Here is a 14,829-nt window from a genome sequence, read left to right as displayed (position 1 = left end):
TGATTAAATACTTGGGCGAAAACGGTAAACGTCGTTGTTCAGTTTTTTTCCTCACAACAATGTGGACCGTCACATTTTGACACTTGAGCACTTCGAAATTCGAACAGGATGTAACTTCTGCCACCTTGCGAAAGTATTAAGAAGTAAGAAAGTCTCTTTTTTGGATCCTCAAATAGATTTTCGAATTTTTCAAGATATACTTCTGTACGGAAAGAGTGGAGTTTTTCCCAATCTCCTTCTTGACAATTCTCAAATTGCGTCGTCGGGAAACAAAGATCTGAAGGTGTTCGAAATCGTGGTGGTCTCTCCAGGATATATCCGCACTTGAAAAATGCATATTGAATCATGGGCTTAAAAAAAGGCGCTTGGAATTGGTGCATGCCAAGAGAAATCAATTTTAGAAGGTTGTCTCTCTTCGCGATGGAACATTCTTCCAAATTTTCTAGTCTTATGCGATTCTGACACTTTTTCAAGAAGTGTTTAAATTGTCTAATAAAAAATACGTGAAGCGGCTGGATTATTCCTGTGATTTTGGGAGGTATTGTCATTTTCGAATATTTGATTCCTTCGGTATTCGCATCCTTGAGAAGTTGTTCATCTTTAAAAAGAGTTGATGAGTCGAATAGTAACAAGAAGTCGTTGGGTGCGTGCACAAAGAGCAGGTCCTGAAAATATTCTTTCGTCCTTGTTTTGTTCATTATAACTGAACTATGCGCTTTGACAAATATGTTTTCATGCTTTAACATTTTCTTCTCCACTTGAGGACCGAAAATTCCAGTATATGCATCTTTGTGAGGTTCTTTTAGCATTACGTAGAGTGGAGAGATTATCTTTCCACTCGCTGTTACAGCAGGTATGTTCGTCAAGGAGTATTTCACAGCGTTTTCAGCTTGAACGATTCTTTCTACTTTATTGGCACCTTGAATCTCAAGTGTCCTCCCGGTTGCCACTTCAAGATTGATCCCCATCAGATCAATGTTAATAACCTTCTCGAGATCAATCTTGGTGTCCTGCAGGAACTCTTGCACTTCCAAAACAAAGTCTAACGTTTTTTCCTTCACATCTGGCTGCTCCTCCAAGATTCTCGGTGTCACAAATTTGGTGATTTTCCTTGACACGATCTTGTTCTTCTTCTTCCATCCGGTAATAGATTTCTTGGACGCTGTAAAAAATTGTGAAGATTATTCCGGGAGTGAGTTATTTGCATGTGGCGCCCATCTTTTAATATCGTCATCGTGAACAATGATATGATTGCTCTTGGCATCATTGAATTTCTTTAAACATTCGTTGCAGATAAAGTCTAGTTTTTCAACAAATAGAGTAATTAGTGTATTTAAGTAGAAATATCTGCAAAAAAAACCCACGAAAGTTATGTTTTGTGAGTGCCACTAAAATGTTAAGCCTTTTTGTAGTGTGTCAGGAACTGACTTGGCTATGAACGAGCTTAGTCGTCTCTGGACTTTAGTCGTGAAAGCGTCTACACATTGGGAGCAATTTTCGTCAAAAATTGTTTTTTGAAGGAAATTGTGTGCAGTATTGTAGGTGGAAACGTCATATTTCTGTCAAAAATGCAATTTTTGGCGGAAATTGCTCCCAATGTGTAGAGGACTTAAGTGTGCAGCACATAAAGGTCGCGAGTGCAGAAAAATTCCGTTCATTCCGATAATGCCTCGGCACGTCAAAGGGTAATGTGAGAGCTTGAAATGCACAGTCCACATGCCGAAGTTGGTTCAAGTATTGAATAAGATCCACAGTCGAGACATTTCAGTTGGAATTTAGACTGTGGTATGGACATTCAAAAACGGTCCTCTCTCACAATCTAATTGGCGGTTACTTAGTTCTTTTGTTCCATATGGAGTTTGTGCGTCTAAGCTACAATACGTTCCACAATATTCCTGTAGAGTTTCGAGAAGTGTCTCGGCTATGGAAATTCAAAAACGAGTATCCTCACAATCTAATTGGCGGTTACTTAGTTCTCTTGTTCCATATGGAATTTATGTGTCTCAACTACAATACGTTCCACAATATTCCTGTAGAGTTTCGAGAAGTATCTCGGCTAGTGTTTGAATTTAAATTCTTTTCAACCGTTTTTTATTCTGATTTCTAGCAAAATATGAAGAAAAAATATATTTCAGTATTTTGAAATAATTTCTATGTTCTCAAATGATATATTTAGCTACAAAGAGTAGCTCATTAGGTCGATGATCGAATAAATGTGAGTGAAAAAGTAATTTGTGACATGGGAAGAAGAACATGCGCAGATGATTGTTCGAAGGACTCTGACGTTCGAGGATATTTTTCGAGATTGTACCATAAATTTCCACCCTTCTCGTCCCATTTTCCCGCAATTATTCGCTGAAAAACATAGGGAAAAGTCAGATTGTGTGCATGTATGTGTGTGGGGGTGTTAAGTAAAAGTGGAAATGGCTGCCTGTTTTGACAACTGTTAAGGGTAGAGTTTTCCAGTGAAAAATTTCACATCCACTTTTGCTGCTCCGCATTCGGTCGTCAAACAAGGGGCACCATTTTTCTCACGGACAAAACAATTGCTGGGAAAGTTCGGTTGTGCGTTGTGTGTGGACGAATTTGTGACTTTGGGTGTGCTGTGTTGGGAAAATCAGTGAAAAATAGCAAGAGAAATGGTGGAAAGGCGGATGTGAAAATTTCCAATGTGAAGGAATAGAAGAAGTTGAAAAAAAAACAACGGAATACACTGAATATACTGAAGAATTGTAGTTTAAGGGTGGAATAGGGCAGTGGAACGTATAGAGCTATTCTGTTTCCTTTTTCTTCTGGAGTTCTGCAAATTTCTTCCTTTAGGGGAGCTTTTTTTTCGAGAATTTTCTCTTTTTTGGAGAATAATTGCTGTAAATCCTTTTTGCTCAATGAAGACTTTCGGTGTGGCTTTTCCATGAAAAAATAGAACCACCTTTTTATTTATGATTTTTTGGGAGCTTTTGCCTCAGAGGTTTATGGGGAATTTTTGGTGTGGCAAATTGTGAAATGTCGTCCATGTCATTTCCTTTTGCAAAAATTGTGATTAGCTGAGGTATTTTTCCGGAGTAAGGGGAGCTTTTTTCACTAGGGGCTTGTTCATGAGGGCAAGAGAGGTATAGAAGAAGTAAAAAAAAAGTGCGTGAGTTTTTGTTCTGTGTAATTGGGGGCTAGTGGGGAAAAGGTCCGATGTTGTCGTCAGAGGTGGCTTAAGCTGGGCCAAGGAAAATCGATGAGAAAATGAAAGCACCACAAATATTACCCTGATTATGGCTGCAAAGCTCCAAAGCGCCCATATGGCTGGCTACTTGTGAAAATTGCGTTGTCGTTGTCCTATATTTCCGGCCATATCATAAGGCCTGAGGAAGTGAAAGAGAGCTTAATTTCGTCCTCCTGTGTGCTACATATATATAGCAAAGTGCGCTCTCACAAAAGTTGAGAGATTGGCAGAAGAAGAAATACAAAAAGAAAAATAAAGAAGTACATAGAAGTGTCAAAGTAGAGCAAAAATTGTGTCCCAAGTATATAATCCAGGAAGGTGAGAGTAGGGGCATAAAAAAAATCAAGCCAAGGTGAAATTCTTCAGGGCTCTTCTATATCATCCATCTAAGTGTCATCTCAGTGTGTCCTATCCTGCCACAAGGAAATTAATAGAGGCATTGAGAAATTTGTAATTATTATGTGGAATATCTCGGTGTTAGTTGCGCCAGAGTTAGAAGAGCTCTGTTGGCGCTATCATGGAGTTGCCTGGTCGGTTTCGTGCCACCAGAGCATTTTGGTGAATTATCGATGATCCTGCGGTGTGAAGAGTGGTGATGCCTCTCGATTGGCGTTCCACACAAACCACCACGGTGTTTAGAAGCAGAAGAAAAAACATTTTCCACTAGGTTAAATCGAAAAGTGTTTCATTTTGGGGTCATACCGTGACGCATCACAATTTAATGCGTTTTAGTCAACCTCTCCTAGCTTTTAAGGTAGAGCAACAACAAAAAAGAAGTTATAGTCATCTAATATCTGGTAGTGCAATCAAAGTTTAATAATATCCAATTTTAATGTAATAATCTCCCAAAAGTGCTACAATCTTAAAAAAAAAATAGTGTTTTAGATTGAAGTTAGAGTCAATCAGTGTACGCCCTACACAAAAAGTGATTCCGAGTTTTCAAAGTTTCATGTGAAAAAAAGTTGTGTGGTTCATAAGTCTCAAAAAAAATAGAAGTGATTGAAGAGGCTTTCCCTCAGTGCTACTATTGTAGGGTAGAAGTGAGAGGGTGAATATGGCATTCGCCCTTGGGAGGGATTTATGAAACACAATGGATTCTATGGATCCCACCAGCATCACCGCCAAAAGCTACTGTCATGGACCGCCGACGCCACAGTCGTCCGGCGGGGAGATGGTGGTGGCCAAGACGAAGACACAGCAGCAACAGCAGCAGCAGCTGAACTCAGGAAACTACATCAATGTGGTGCAAATGCCTGTTGGGGTTCAGTACCAGCAGCAGCAGCAGCAACCACAGCAACAGCAGCAGCAACAGAGGAGGAAGTACTCACCGCAAGTTACATCCGAATATCAGTGAGTATTCACTACTTATTCTACCATTTGCAGTGATAGGTCTGATACTCGTTTGATCCCTGTTGGAATCTGATAGAACGTTTTTACCCAGCAACAATCCCTTTTTCAAGGGCAAACTTGTTAACCCTTCTTTCATACTATTTATCAAATAAGACAGCTTTAACATTAATATGTCTCCATAGCATAGTTTCCCATAGAAATATTTTTAGAAATGGCAGACTGTAGGGGAATGTCAGCATGATTCGCGCGCGTAAACCTTCAAACGATGCGAATTTTCTTTTTGATCGTCTTTACCACGAATGCTACAGGTCTCACACCAAAATACACTCAGTCCCGGCATTAAGAAATTTGGGATTATGCACCTGACGGAATTATGCACATACAATTATGCAAGTTTGCCTACCAATGTTGCGACGCAGTAAATTTGAAAACATTTTGCTACTTTTTCAGAATAAAACTTTAATTTCTTTTATTAAGGTAGGGTGAGTGTGCCAAATTCCGGCCAGCTTGCAATTCCGGCCACCTTTTTTGTTCCTCGAATTTCCATGAACTTTTAGATTTTACGTATTCTAGAGATTATACAATGCAAAAGAATAGCAAAAAAATGTAGCTTCGACAAACGAAATGACGTAAAAAGGAAATTGGAAGAGTTCCCGAAGGGCACGGAACTATGAGAATGAAGGTGGCCGAAATAGGGCACTAAAGCTATGTCTATATTTTTATTCATTTTAAAATGTATTAAGAATGATTTTAGAGTAAATAAAGACGGTAAACTCTTTACAAGGTTCCAAGCAACACTCTTTCAGAAGGACGAATAAAAAAAATCAATTTATATTTAAAATATTACATTTGAAACTTGAGATTTTGACGCTTGCATGCAACTATGCTGAAATTTGGCACATTTACCCTACATTCTTTAAATATTCTAAACATTTATTGAAGAACTCTGGCCAAAGAGTACTGTTTGTTAATGCATTTCTATGAAACAGTTGAATCTTTTTGTTTGAACTACTTTTACTCTGCGCCAAATTCGTTCTACGGCCGATTTATTCAAAAGAAAGCCCCTGTAAGTATGCAAATTTTCTCGATGCGTAATGCCATTTCGCGCGTTCGGTCCCGAAAATGTGCATAATACCGGGATTGAGTGTATGCTGGAGCACCCTTCATCAAGACAGCCACGAATCTGGTATCCTCCTCACTTTACCTGGTGAAGACCGACTGAGGATCCGATTCTATTGAGCCTTCGGAATAACTCGAGGAGCGCTCTCAGCTCCACCTAGCGAAACTATAGCGATATCGTAACCTGAGGTTAACCGCCATTATAGCACCCCTCAATTCACCACTCCAGCTGAACAGGGATTGGTACCGTTAGCTTAGAAGAGTCTTCGTTAAGACGGGCTTTCTCCCTCGAACTCCTCTAGGCTCAAAAGTCCTACTACATTATCTCTGTACATTCTCTGTACATAAATACAATTAACATTGAACTAAAGTTCGTAAAAATTCTCACAATAAACCAAAATTCATGGACACCATGAGCTGGCGGCTCAATTGTACGGACCACATCGTTTCCAAATCTCGCAACCCCGAGAGTAAGCGATTGCAGTGCATAATGCAATTGGCTAAAGGTCGTGTAGCAAGTCAAGCAGAGCATGTGGCCTCTAATAGCTCAGTTGGTAGAGCACTCGTCTAGTTAACGAGAGGTCTCCAGTTCGATTCTGGGTGGAGGCAGGAATTTTTCCTATCTCCACTGAGAAAAAACTGGATGATTTGAGTGTCAATTGCTCTGATTGACGATTTCTCTGTACATAAATACAATTAACATTGAACTAAAGTTCGTAAAAATTCTCACAATACTACATTATCCCTAAGATAAGAGGTTTATGATCACTTATGGAGATTCAAAAAAATAAAAATTCGCATCGTTTGAAGGATTATGCGGCCTTAACCATAATAGGTCATCGATGCCCCGCTTTACAGAGCAGTACTTGTCTGATTCCTACTGGGGTCTGATAGGGCTTCTATGCCCAGGCTATGTACCCTTTAATCAACAATACATTTTTCAAGGACAAGTTCGTTTTTTTCCTTTCATGGAGTTTAACAAATAGGACAGCTTTAATCTTGATGGGTCTCCATACCATAGTTTCCCATAGAAACATTCGTGGAAAAGAGGGGACTGCGAGTATGCTTTTCACGTGTAAACCTTTAGAAGATGCGAATTTTTGTTTATTTAAATCCCCGTACGAAAGGTATCATAAACCTCATATTTTATGGTTAAGAAACGTCGAACCAGCTCCTTGCAAATAAATAGAAAATTCGCATCGTTAGAAGGTTTACGCGTGTGCCTTTAGTACGAACGTTTCTATGGGAAACTGCTATGGAGAGCTAGGGGAATGTAGGCATGGTTCGTACAGAGTGAACCTTCAAACGATGCGAATTTTCTCTTTGTTTGCAAAGAGTTGACCTACCATTTCTCGTCTCGTTTCATGAGCTTAATAATGATCTATCTTATGGCTAGGAAATAACGATCTACCTCTTTGCAAATAAAGAGAAAATTTGCGTTGTTTGAAGGTTTACACTCTGTACGAACCATGCCTACATTCCCCTAACTCTCCATAGCAGTTTCCCATAGAAACGTTCGTACTAAAGGCACACGCGTAAACCTTCTAACGATGCGAATTTTCTATTTATTTGCAAGGAGCTGGTTCGACGTTTCTTAACCATAAAATATGAGGTTTATGATACCTTTCGTACGGGGATTTAAAAAAACAAAAATTCGCATCTTCTAAAGGTTTACACGTGAAAAGTATACTCGCAGTCCCCTCTTTTCCACGAATGTTTCTATGGGAAACTATGGTATGGAGACCCATCAAGATTAAAGCTGTCCTATTTGTTAAACTCCATGAAAGGAAAAAAACGAACTTGTCCTTGAAAAATGGATTGTTGATTAAAGGGTACATAGCCTGGGCATAGAAGCCCTATCAGACCCCAGTAGGAATCCAAGTTTGGTAACAGTAACACCGAAGGCCTCATGGATATGGATAATCATTTGTTCTACCACTTTGAGCAATATTCTGATCTTTATGCCGTTTAAGGGAAGCAGTAGGGACGGATAATTGTAAATATCAAAGTATCAAGTCGATTTGATTGTGTCAAAATTACTGGTTTAAACTAAAACGGTCACTTATGATACTCTGAATAATCTCAATCTATTCAAAATGTTGTAGTGCTTCAGGGCCGTAGCGCTGGGGGGGCATTGAGGGGCAATGCTCTACCTTAAAACTTCCAATGCCCTACCTTAAAAACCAGAAACTAAATGCTCTAAGTAGACTGTTCGTAGCATGATATGGTAGAGAAGAAATTAATCTCCTATTAAATGGCCTGATACACCTAATCTCATAGAGTTATCGATTGAAGTGCTTAATGCAATTGGTTAAAATCGTATGTAAAGTTAAACGATAATGTTTTGAAAAATTTAAATATTTTCTCAAACATCTTAAAAAAATATGTATTTATCCATCAATTTAGCATTGTTATTAATTGCGTAGTAAGCACTAAAAGAGCTTACTACGCGAAATGGTTCCAGATGATTTAATTTAAAAATTTATAAAATTTTGGTTTTGGGAATAGCGTGCCTATTGACTGTTTTAACAAGTTTGAATATTACTACAAATAAAGATTTTCCGAAATCAAGTATTAAAAATCCTTTAAAGAGAGTTTTTTTTCCAACCGATTTGGGAAAGTTTAGATTTATTTGAAAGGTCTTAGAATCCCTGACATGTCTTTACCGGTTTTAAGGGTTATAAACCATTTCGGTTTATTGTATAATTTCTCCGCAATTTGAGCGGGTTTTTGAGGTTATTGATGAATCGGCTTAAATTGATTGTTTGCCGGTAAACAAAAATAATGACGCAGTGCAGAAACTCTGAGATATGCTAAAACTCGTAAACACGATGCTTTTTCCTCATGAGTTGAACCGTTAAAGAACTTTTAAAATCTAGACGATACAAGTATTCCATAAAGTTGGGAGTTGGAATACTTTGCCATCCCTTATTCATAATGAATTTTCCAATCCATAATGTAGCTTTTGTATAATAAAATAAATGTTCTCTAACATACAAATGCAATTTAGGGACTTTCGTTTTGATTCTATATTGCGTTTTAGTTTAAAATTCTGTTTGTGATATTATTTAATTATTTGAAAGCATCAAAGAGTATTCAAAGCACTTTATATACTTTTTTTGTTGAACTCTGTGCTCTAAATTCGGACATGGATGATGTATTAGTGAACAATAATTAATAATTTTTATTCCGAATTTTGTTCCAAAATAACATGGCAAAATTTATTTCATCAGCATGTCATTTTCATTAGATTCGGGTAATACATAAATATTGTTGAGGTTCCATTAGCAATGATAACCAAAAATGACCATTGTGCTTGAATGAATTTAGTATTATTATTAATAGTCGACGTTTATTGATTTTCCTTCTATTTTTATCACTTTGTAAATTTTTCGACATTACTGGTTGAGTGTGCACTCTGCCATTACTGTGACTAAATTCAATAAAAGAAGCTTTTTGTCCTGGATTTCTCTATGGATCTCGGTATTTCTTTTAAAAGATTGTGATACTTGTCCTTCGTTAATTAAATCAGAAGTATCTCATTGAAAGCTATCAGTAAGAAACAGATATATAAACTTTATTATGCAGTTGCTGCTTCACTTAACATTGTGAGAAAGTCCTTGGGAAGGACTTTATAGATTCAACATCCTTTCATGATATCCAGAATAATCCCCGTGTCAACAATGTAACAATGTGTGTCATTATCACTTCAATTTATCGTGCGTTTCTAACGAGGAGAAAAATCTATAAATTATACTTAAGTAAAATTGAGTTTAGGAACGACTTTTGCATCTATGAAGGAAATCTGTGTAGGAGTTTCATACGGGAAATCCTTGATTAATTTTACAATCGAGCATCTCTCTTCGAAACGGGAAGCATACAATTAGTTTTTACTGAGATAACAGAATAACAAGTTTAAAGTTTGAATTGAGATGAAAGCAAATGTTATAATCTTGTGATGTCTCCTATCCTATATAGAGTAATTACTTGATTTTATACACATGTATATAAATTCGTTATTTAAAAGCATATACGAAATTCGTATGAGTTTATTAAGAAAGTTTGTTCTTCGATTTTCTAAGTTTGCTTCCCAACATTAATTGGTGCTAAAAAGTCAGTAAAATAGAGAAAGTTGTCTCTGAAGAAAAAATGTAATTAATTCTTTTGAATTTCCTGGAGATTTTTCTTGAAAAATAAACTAAATAAATTTATTTTACAACCTTGCTAACTTTGTAAACCTTTCCTACAATTTCTGTGCCAACTTTTCTCGTATTTTCGTAAAGAAAATATTATACATTTTAATTATATTTGCTTTAGATGTGATTCTTACATAATAACACCTTTTTTTTATAAGGCCCTTGCCTTCTGGTTTAGTATGAATTGGATCGACCGGATAATGAATCAGTAAATAACTTTAAAATATTTTTTTTGACTCTAAACTATCTTACTGTCAAGCCGGTTAAGGTTTAATAAGATTCCTGATTTCGTATGAAACGGTTTGGGAAAGAGAATCGTGTTAGAAACTATTTACGTTAATTCTTAAAAAAATATTATAAACTTAGAATAAAAGCTACGGAAAGGACACTTGAATAAAAGGGGTGGCAAAGCGTCAGAAGCTTTGCGATGTGCTCGAACACGTAACTTAGGTGCTACAACCTCAAAAGTATTTCTGCAACGGTTACCGTTTACCGGTTCACTACCGATTTGAACCTTGTCATAAATTACTCAAAAGATCCCACAAAATAGTTTTAAGACCAATAAAATTGATTTTTGGACAAAAATTATTTATCGGTTTCGTAACCGGTTTATAAATTATTTTAACCGATTTAAAAAAAATACTTAAAACATTTGAAAAAATACCTTAGGAGTAATATAATTGAAGTTCGGATGCAAATTAATTATCGGCTATGAACCGTTTCATTACCGGTTCGAAACTGATTGGTACCAATTTATAAATCATTCAAAACGTTGCTTAATACCTTAAGAGTAATATATTTAATTGAATTCCTATCTGCATAAAGCAGATGATCTACAGATTTAGATCTACAGATTACTGTTGTGGTGATCCAATTCACTCCTCTTTTATATTTGAGGCTGTAAATGATGATCTTGAGAGGATTACCACTTGGGCTCTGAACAATGGTTTGGTCCTCAATCCCAGAAAGAGCCAAGCTTTAGTCATACGTACGGGAGGTAGGCATCCTACTACTTTTCCTTTGGTTCTCTCTGGTGAAGTGATTCCATTTTCTCTTCGTGTGAGGAATCTGGGAGTCATTTTTAATGAGACATTCACCTGGTCGGATTATGTGAATGAGGTCTGCCGTAAGGTATTATTTTCGTTGCACACGTTGCACACGTGTTGCACACGTTCAGATCTTTACTCCCGGGGAGACTAGACTCCTCTTTGTTAGGGCCTTGATAATTCCATTTTTCACTTACGGGGCGGAGTTGTTTTTCAGTGCTAATGTCGAGGAGCAGAATCAGTTGAGGCTGGTTTTCGATTCCTGTTTGCGTTACGTCTTCGGACTTCGCAAATATGATCATGTTTCTGCTTTTGCAAACTCCATTCTCGGTCTACCACTGATATCCTATCTTGAAGTTCGTGTGGTGGACTTTATTTTCCGACTTCTTTGCACCGGTGGGCCCCGGTACCTTGCGGAGCTCGTAGTTCCTGGATCCTCTGCTAGGTCATCGTGTCTTCGTGTGCCCAGTTCAGGGAGTCGCAATTTTCGCAATTCTTTCTTTGTGCAAGGTGTCATTCTTTGGAATTCCCTTTCTAGGGAGCGAAAGAGGGGGCTTATCTTGAATCATGTGGCTTCCACTCAGTCCTCAAATCCAACATCACAATCATAATGTTTAGGACTAACTTCCCAAACGGCAATTTTGAGGAAGATTACTGTTGGATGTATGTATTCTGGATCCAAAAATGGGTCCTGTGACGGTCGTCAGAGCGTCGAATGACGGAAGGTGGGGAATAATATGACGGTTATTACGAAAGTCACTTGGCGTCGTAATAACTCTGAGATTACTCGCCCACGACTAAAATATGACGCGCCAAAATGGGCTCTTCCAGTGACTTCCAGTGTCCCTATAAATAATCTTCCCCTCGCTGGGTATGTCTGAGGGGAAATATCACTTGTCAAATGGCAAATAGAATTACGCAGTGCTGAGAATTCGCAAAGTAGGTGCCAATTTCGCGTGTTTTCTCAATAATATTATAGTGTAACATTAGGAGGAAAACCTCCTCCAGTAGAGAAATGTGTTGTGATTTAGAAAAATACAGTGCCGACAAAAATTAAGCAAAAATTAGGCAGTGTTTTGGTTGATAAATACACGGACAATTTTTATGGAAATTTAAATTTCGTTATTCAGGTGTTTGCTCCTGTCTCAGGAGTATTGTGTGATAAAAATATTGTGTCTAAAAGTCCTATTTAGTGAAAATTTTAAAAGATTTTTGTGTGTTGTTGCCATCCAGTTGGAATATTTTCGACATGTCGGACGGCTCATTCAGCAATAGTCGAATGAGAAAAATATTCGCAAATGTGAGTAGTGAAATTGAAAAAAATTAACCAAAATTCCATAAAAAGTAGCAAAAAACAATAAAATATGTGAAGAATTAATGAGAAAACGGTATCTCAGGTGATAGTATAGTACAAAATTGTGGAGTGCATTTGACTTTTTCATTGAGAATATGTACGTCGATTTCACACATATGCGGTAGAGAAGGATGGCAAGTGCACTGTTTTTGGCGCGTCATTTTTTCGTATGGAAAAGGACCGTCCCTTGGAGTCGCTTATATTACTTCATGTTAGAGTAAATTTTAAGCTCGTAATATAACTAATGTATTACTAACTCAATTTTGAGTAATGTATTTGACGCGAATACGACTAATTTTTAAGATTCCAATTAGGAGTAATTTTTTGACCATTTCTTGTACAACAAAACCCAGTCATTTTTGAGTCGGAGTAATTGTTTGCCCATTGGGTTTTGTATAGAGGATATGCTGTCCTATTTATTCTAAATAAATTGAATTGAATTGAAAAAAAAATTCTGATGAAAATCAGTTATCGGTTGTTGTTTATTATCGGTTATTGTTCATTACCGCTTTAGAACCGATTAAAATCGGTTCAGTTTTATCGGGAATACCAAGACCTTTCCAAGGAGCCTAAAAATAATATCATTCGGTTGAGAGATACGCTCTTTAGTGCATTTTTAATCTTTGAGCTCGAAAAAACGTTATTAGGAATGATTCAACGGTAGTTTTGTATATGGACAAATGTCCGCCTGGATAATCTGCTAAAACATGCCAAAAATGAAACTTAATGATCTAAAAGTGTCTTGGCTATATGTCGTTGATGTTCGAAAAATGTAAACACAATTTCGAATTCTTGTTAAAATTTCGCGCATGGTTATAAAGTTGATGAAGTACTGCAGTAAGAAACTGCCAAAAGACTTACACTCTGATTATAAAGAGACTTTGTAATGGGACAGGATTATTATGAGCCTCTTGACTTATTGCTTTTCATAAAAAAGTGAAGATTAATACATGTTGTCATTCAAAACACTTCAAAGTCGAAATTCGAATTATTATTATTAATCGTATCGGGACTCGAGATATATTTATTACAATTCAATCATGTGTCGTATATCCCATGTTGGCAGAATTTGCTGATCGTAGATCGCCCAGGAGCGCATTCTCCGCAATGTGGATGCTTCTTCCATGCTCCCAGAATGTCTTGGACAGAGGCGTTGCATTTTATTACGTTTCATCACAGTGAAAATGTCTTTTTCTGACATTCGGTTGCTTGCACTGGGCGGGACTCGAACTCAGAACTTTGGGGGTCGAGTCAGAGATCTCATCCACCCAAGACCCAACGCTCTTGCCTGTTGCGCCACTGAGATCTCCGAAATTCGAATGGGAAATACTTTAAGCACCATGTGGACAAAACAAGAAGTAAAAACTGTCTTTTCTTTGGCCTTCGAAACCGATTTTTGATTTTCTCTTGAATTCCGATTGTATTCAGTGGCAGTGGCACTTAGAAATCGGATATGAAAAATTGAAAGCTTGCTTAAGCTTTTCACTATTTTCTTTTTGAACTTACTAGTACTTTAGTTCCCGACTCAACATTATTTACTCCAGTTTTTGGCCAAAAAGTCCATCCTCTGCTTTAAGAATTTCAATAAAGCCTTGTTTACAACCTGAAATACAATGAAAAAATTTATGAATTCGGGAAACTCGTCTTGATTTCAATTTTTGAAATCGCTTCACTGATTCCTTAGAAAAATACTCTACTTGTCCCTTCCGTCGTCTTTATTCTAAGAAGTTGAATGAAAAAGTTTTGAAATGAAAAATGGACTGAAAAAAATATCTCTAAAGAATTTTGTGTATCTATGTGAAAATATCCTATACAAGGATTTTCTTGCAAAAAAGAATGCTTTTTGGAGTTAGAGTTTGAGAGAATGCTATGCATAAGAAAATGATTTCCTTTGTGAACTAATATAAACTTTTCTGTTATTTGATGGAAAGTTTCTTTTCACTTTAGAACAGTTTAGGAAATTTTTGAACATTTTATGGGTTGAAAATGAAATTTTAAACACAAATTACTTGGTTAAAGTTTCATTATACTGGTGGGGAAAAGATAAACTATGATTTTATGGTATGTGGATTTCATTTTATGTTTTAAAATACGCGTACATCTACTCATAATTATTCAAAATGGTGAAATAATTTTTTTTCATGTATTTTATATCCTTCTCATGATGAATATTTTAGGGTAGTTTTATAATGATTGCTTGTACTAAAATTGTACTAAATTGAAATTAAAATATATAAATATGTTAGGAATATGCCGGATCTTAATCCTTCACTATTCTTGGATTTTCTTCTATTTAAAAAAAATTTAAGTGTGAAAATTCTGTTTAGTACATGCATGTACTAAATACATCGCTCATATTTTAATGTTCAATTACAATTTAATGTACAAATAATATCAATTCAGGACAAATCATTTCACTTTCGTTTAATCCTCGTCAATTATTACATTCTTGTATTTATCCAATTTAATTAAAAATCGTACGAATTGTATGTAATTGAATTTAATAGAATTTTTATTGCAATGAATAATTTGTGAAAATTTTTCGTTTAT

The 14,829-nt window shown here is 36.5% G+C and overlaps 1 protein-coding gene across 1 annotated transcript in view; it reads left to right on the top strand.

Annotated features, from left to right (window-relative positions):
• The first annotated feature begins 2,352 nt into the window (after positions 1–2,352).
• LOC129800088 (FERM domain-containing protein 8) overlaps positions 2,353–14,829 on the top strand; it is a 166,415-nt gene continuing 153,938 nt past the window's right edge. Inside the window, exon 1 of the mRNA XM_055844463.1 lies at positions 2,353–4,564. Coding sequence (XP_055700438.1) covers positions 4,305–4,564 — 260 coding nt within the window. The 5' untranslated portion in view covers positions 2,353–4,304. The remainder of the gene's footprint in view (positions 4,565–14,829) is intronic.

Source organism: Phlebotomus papatasi, chromosome 1, assembly GCF_024763615.1.
Source record: "Phlebotomus papatasi isolate M1 chromosome 1, Ppap_2.1, whole genome shotgun sequence".
NCBI lineage: Eukaryota > Metazoa > Arthropoda > Insecta > Diptera > Psychodidae > Phlebotomus > Phlebotomus papatasi.
The sequence above is the reverse complement of the archived record's forward strand: the minus strand, read 5'-3'. Positions and strand labels throughout refer to the sequence as shown.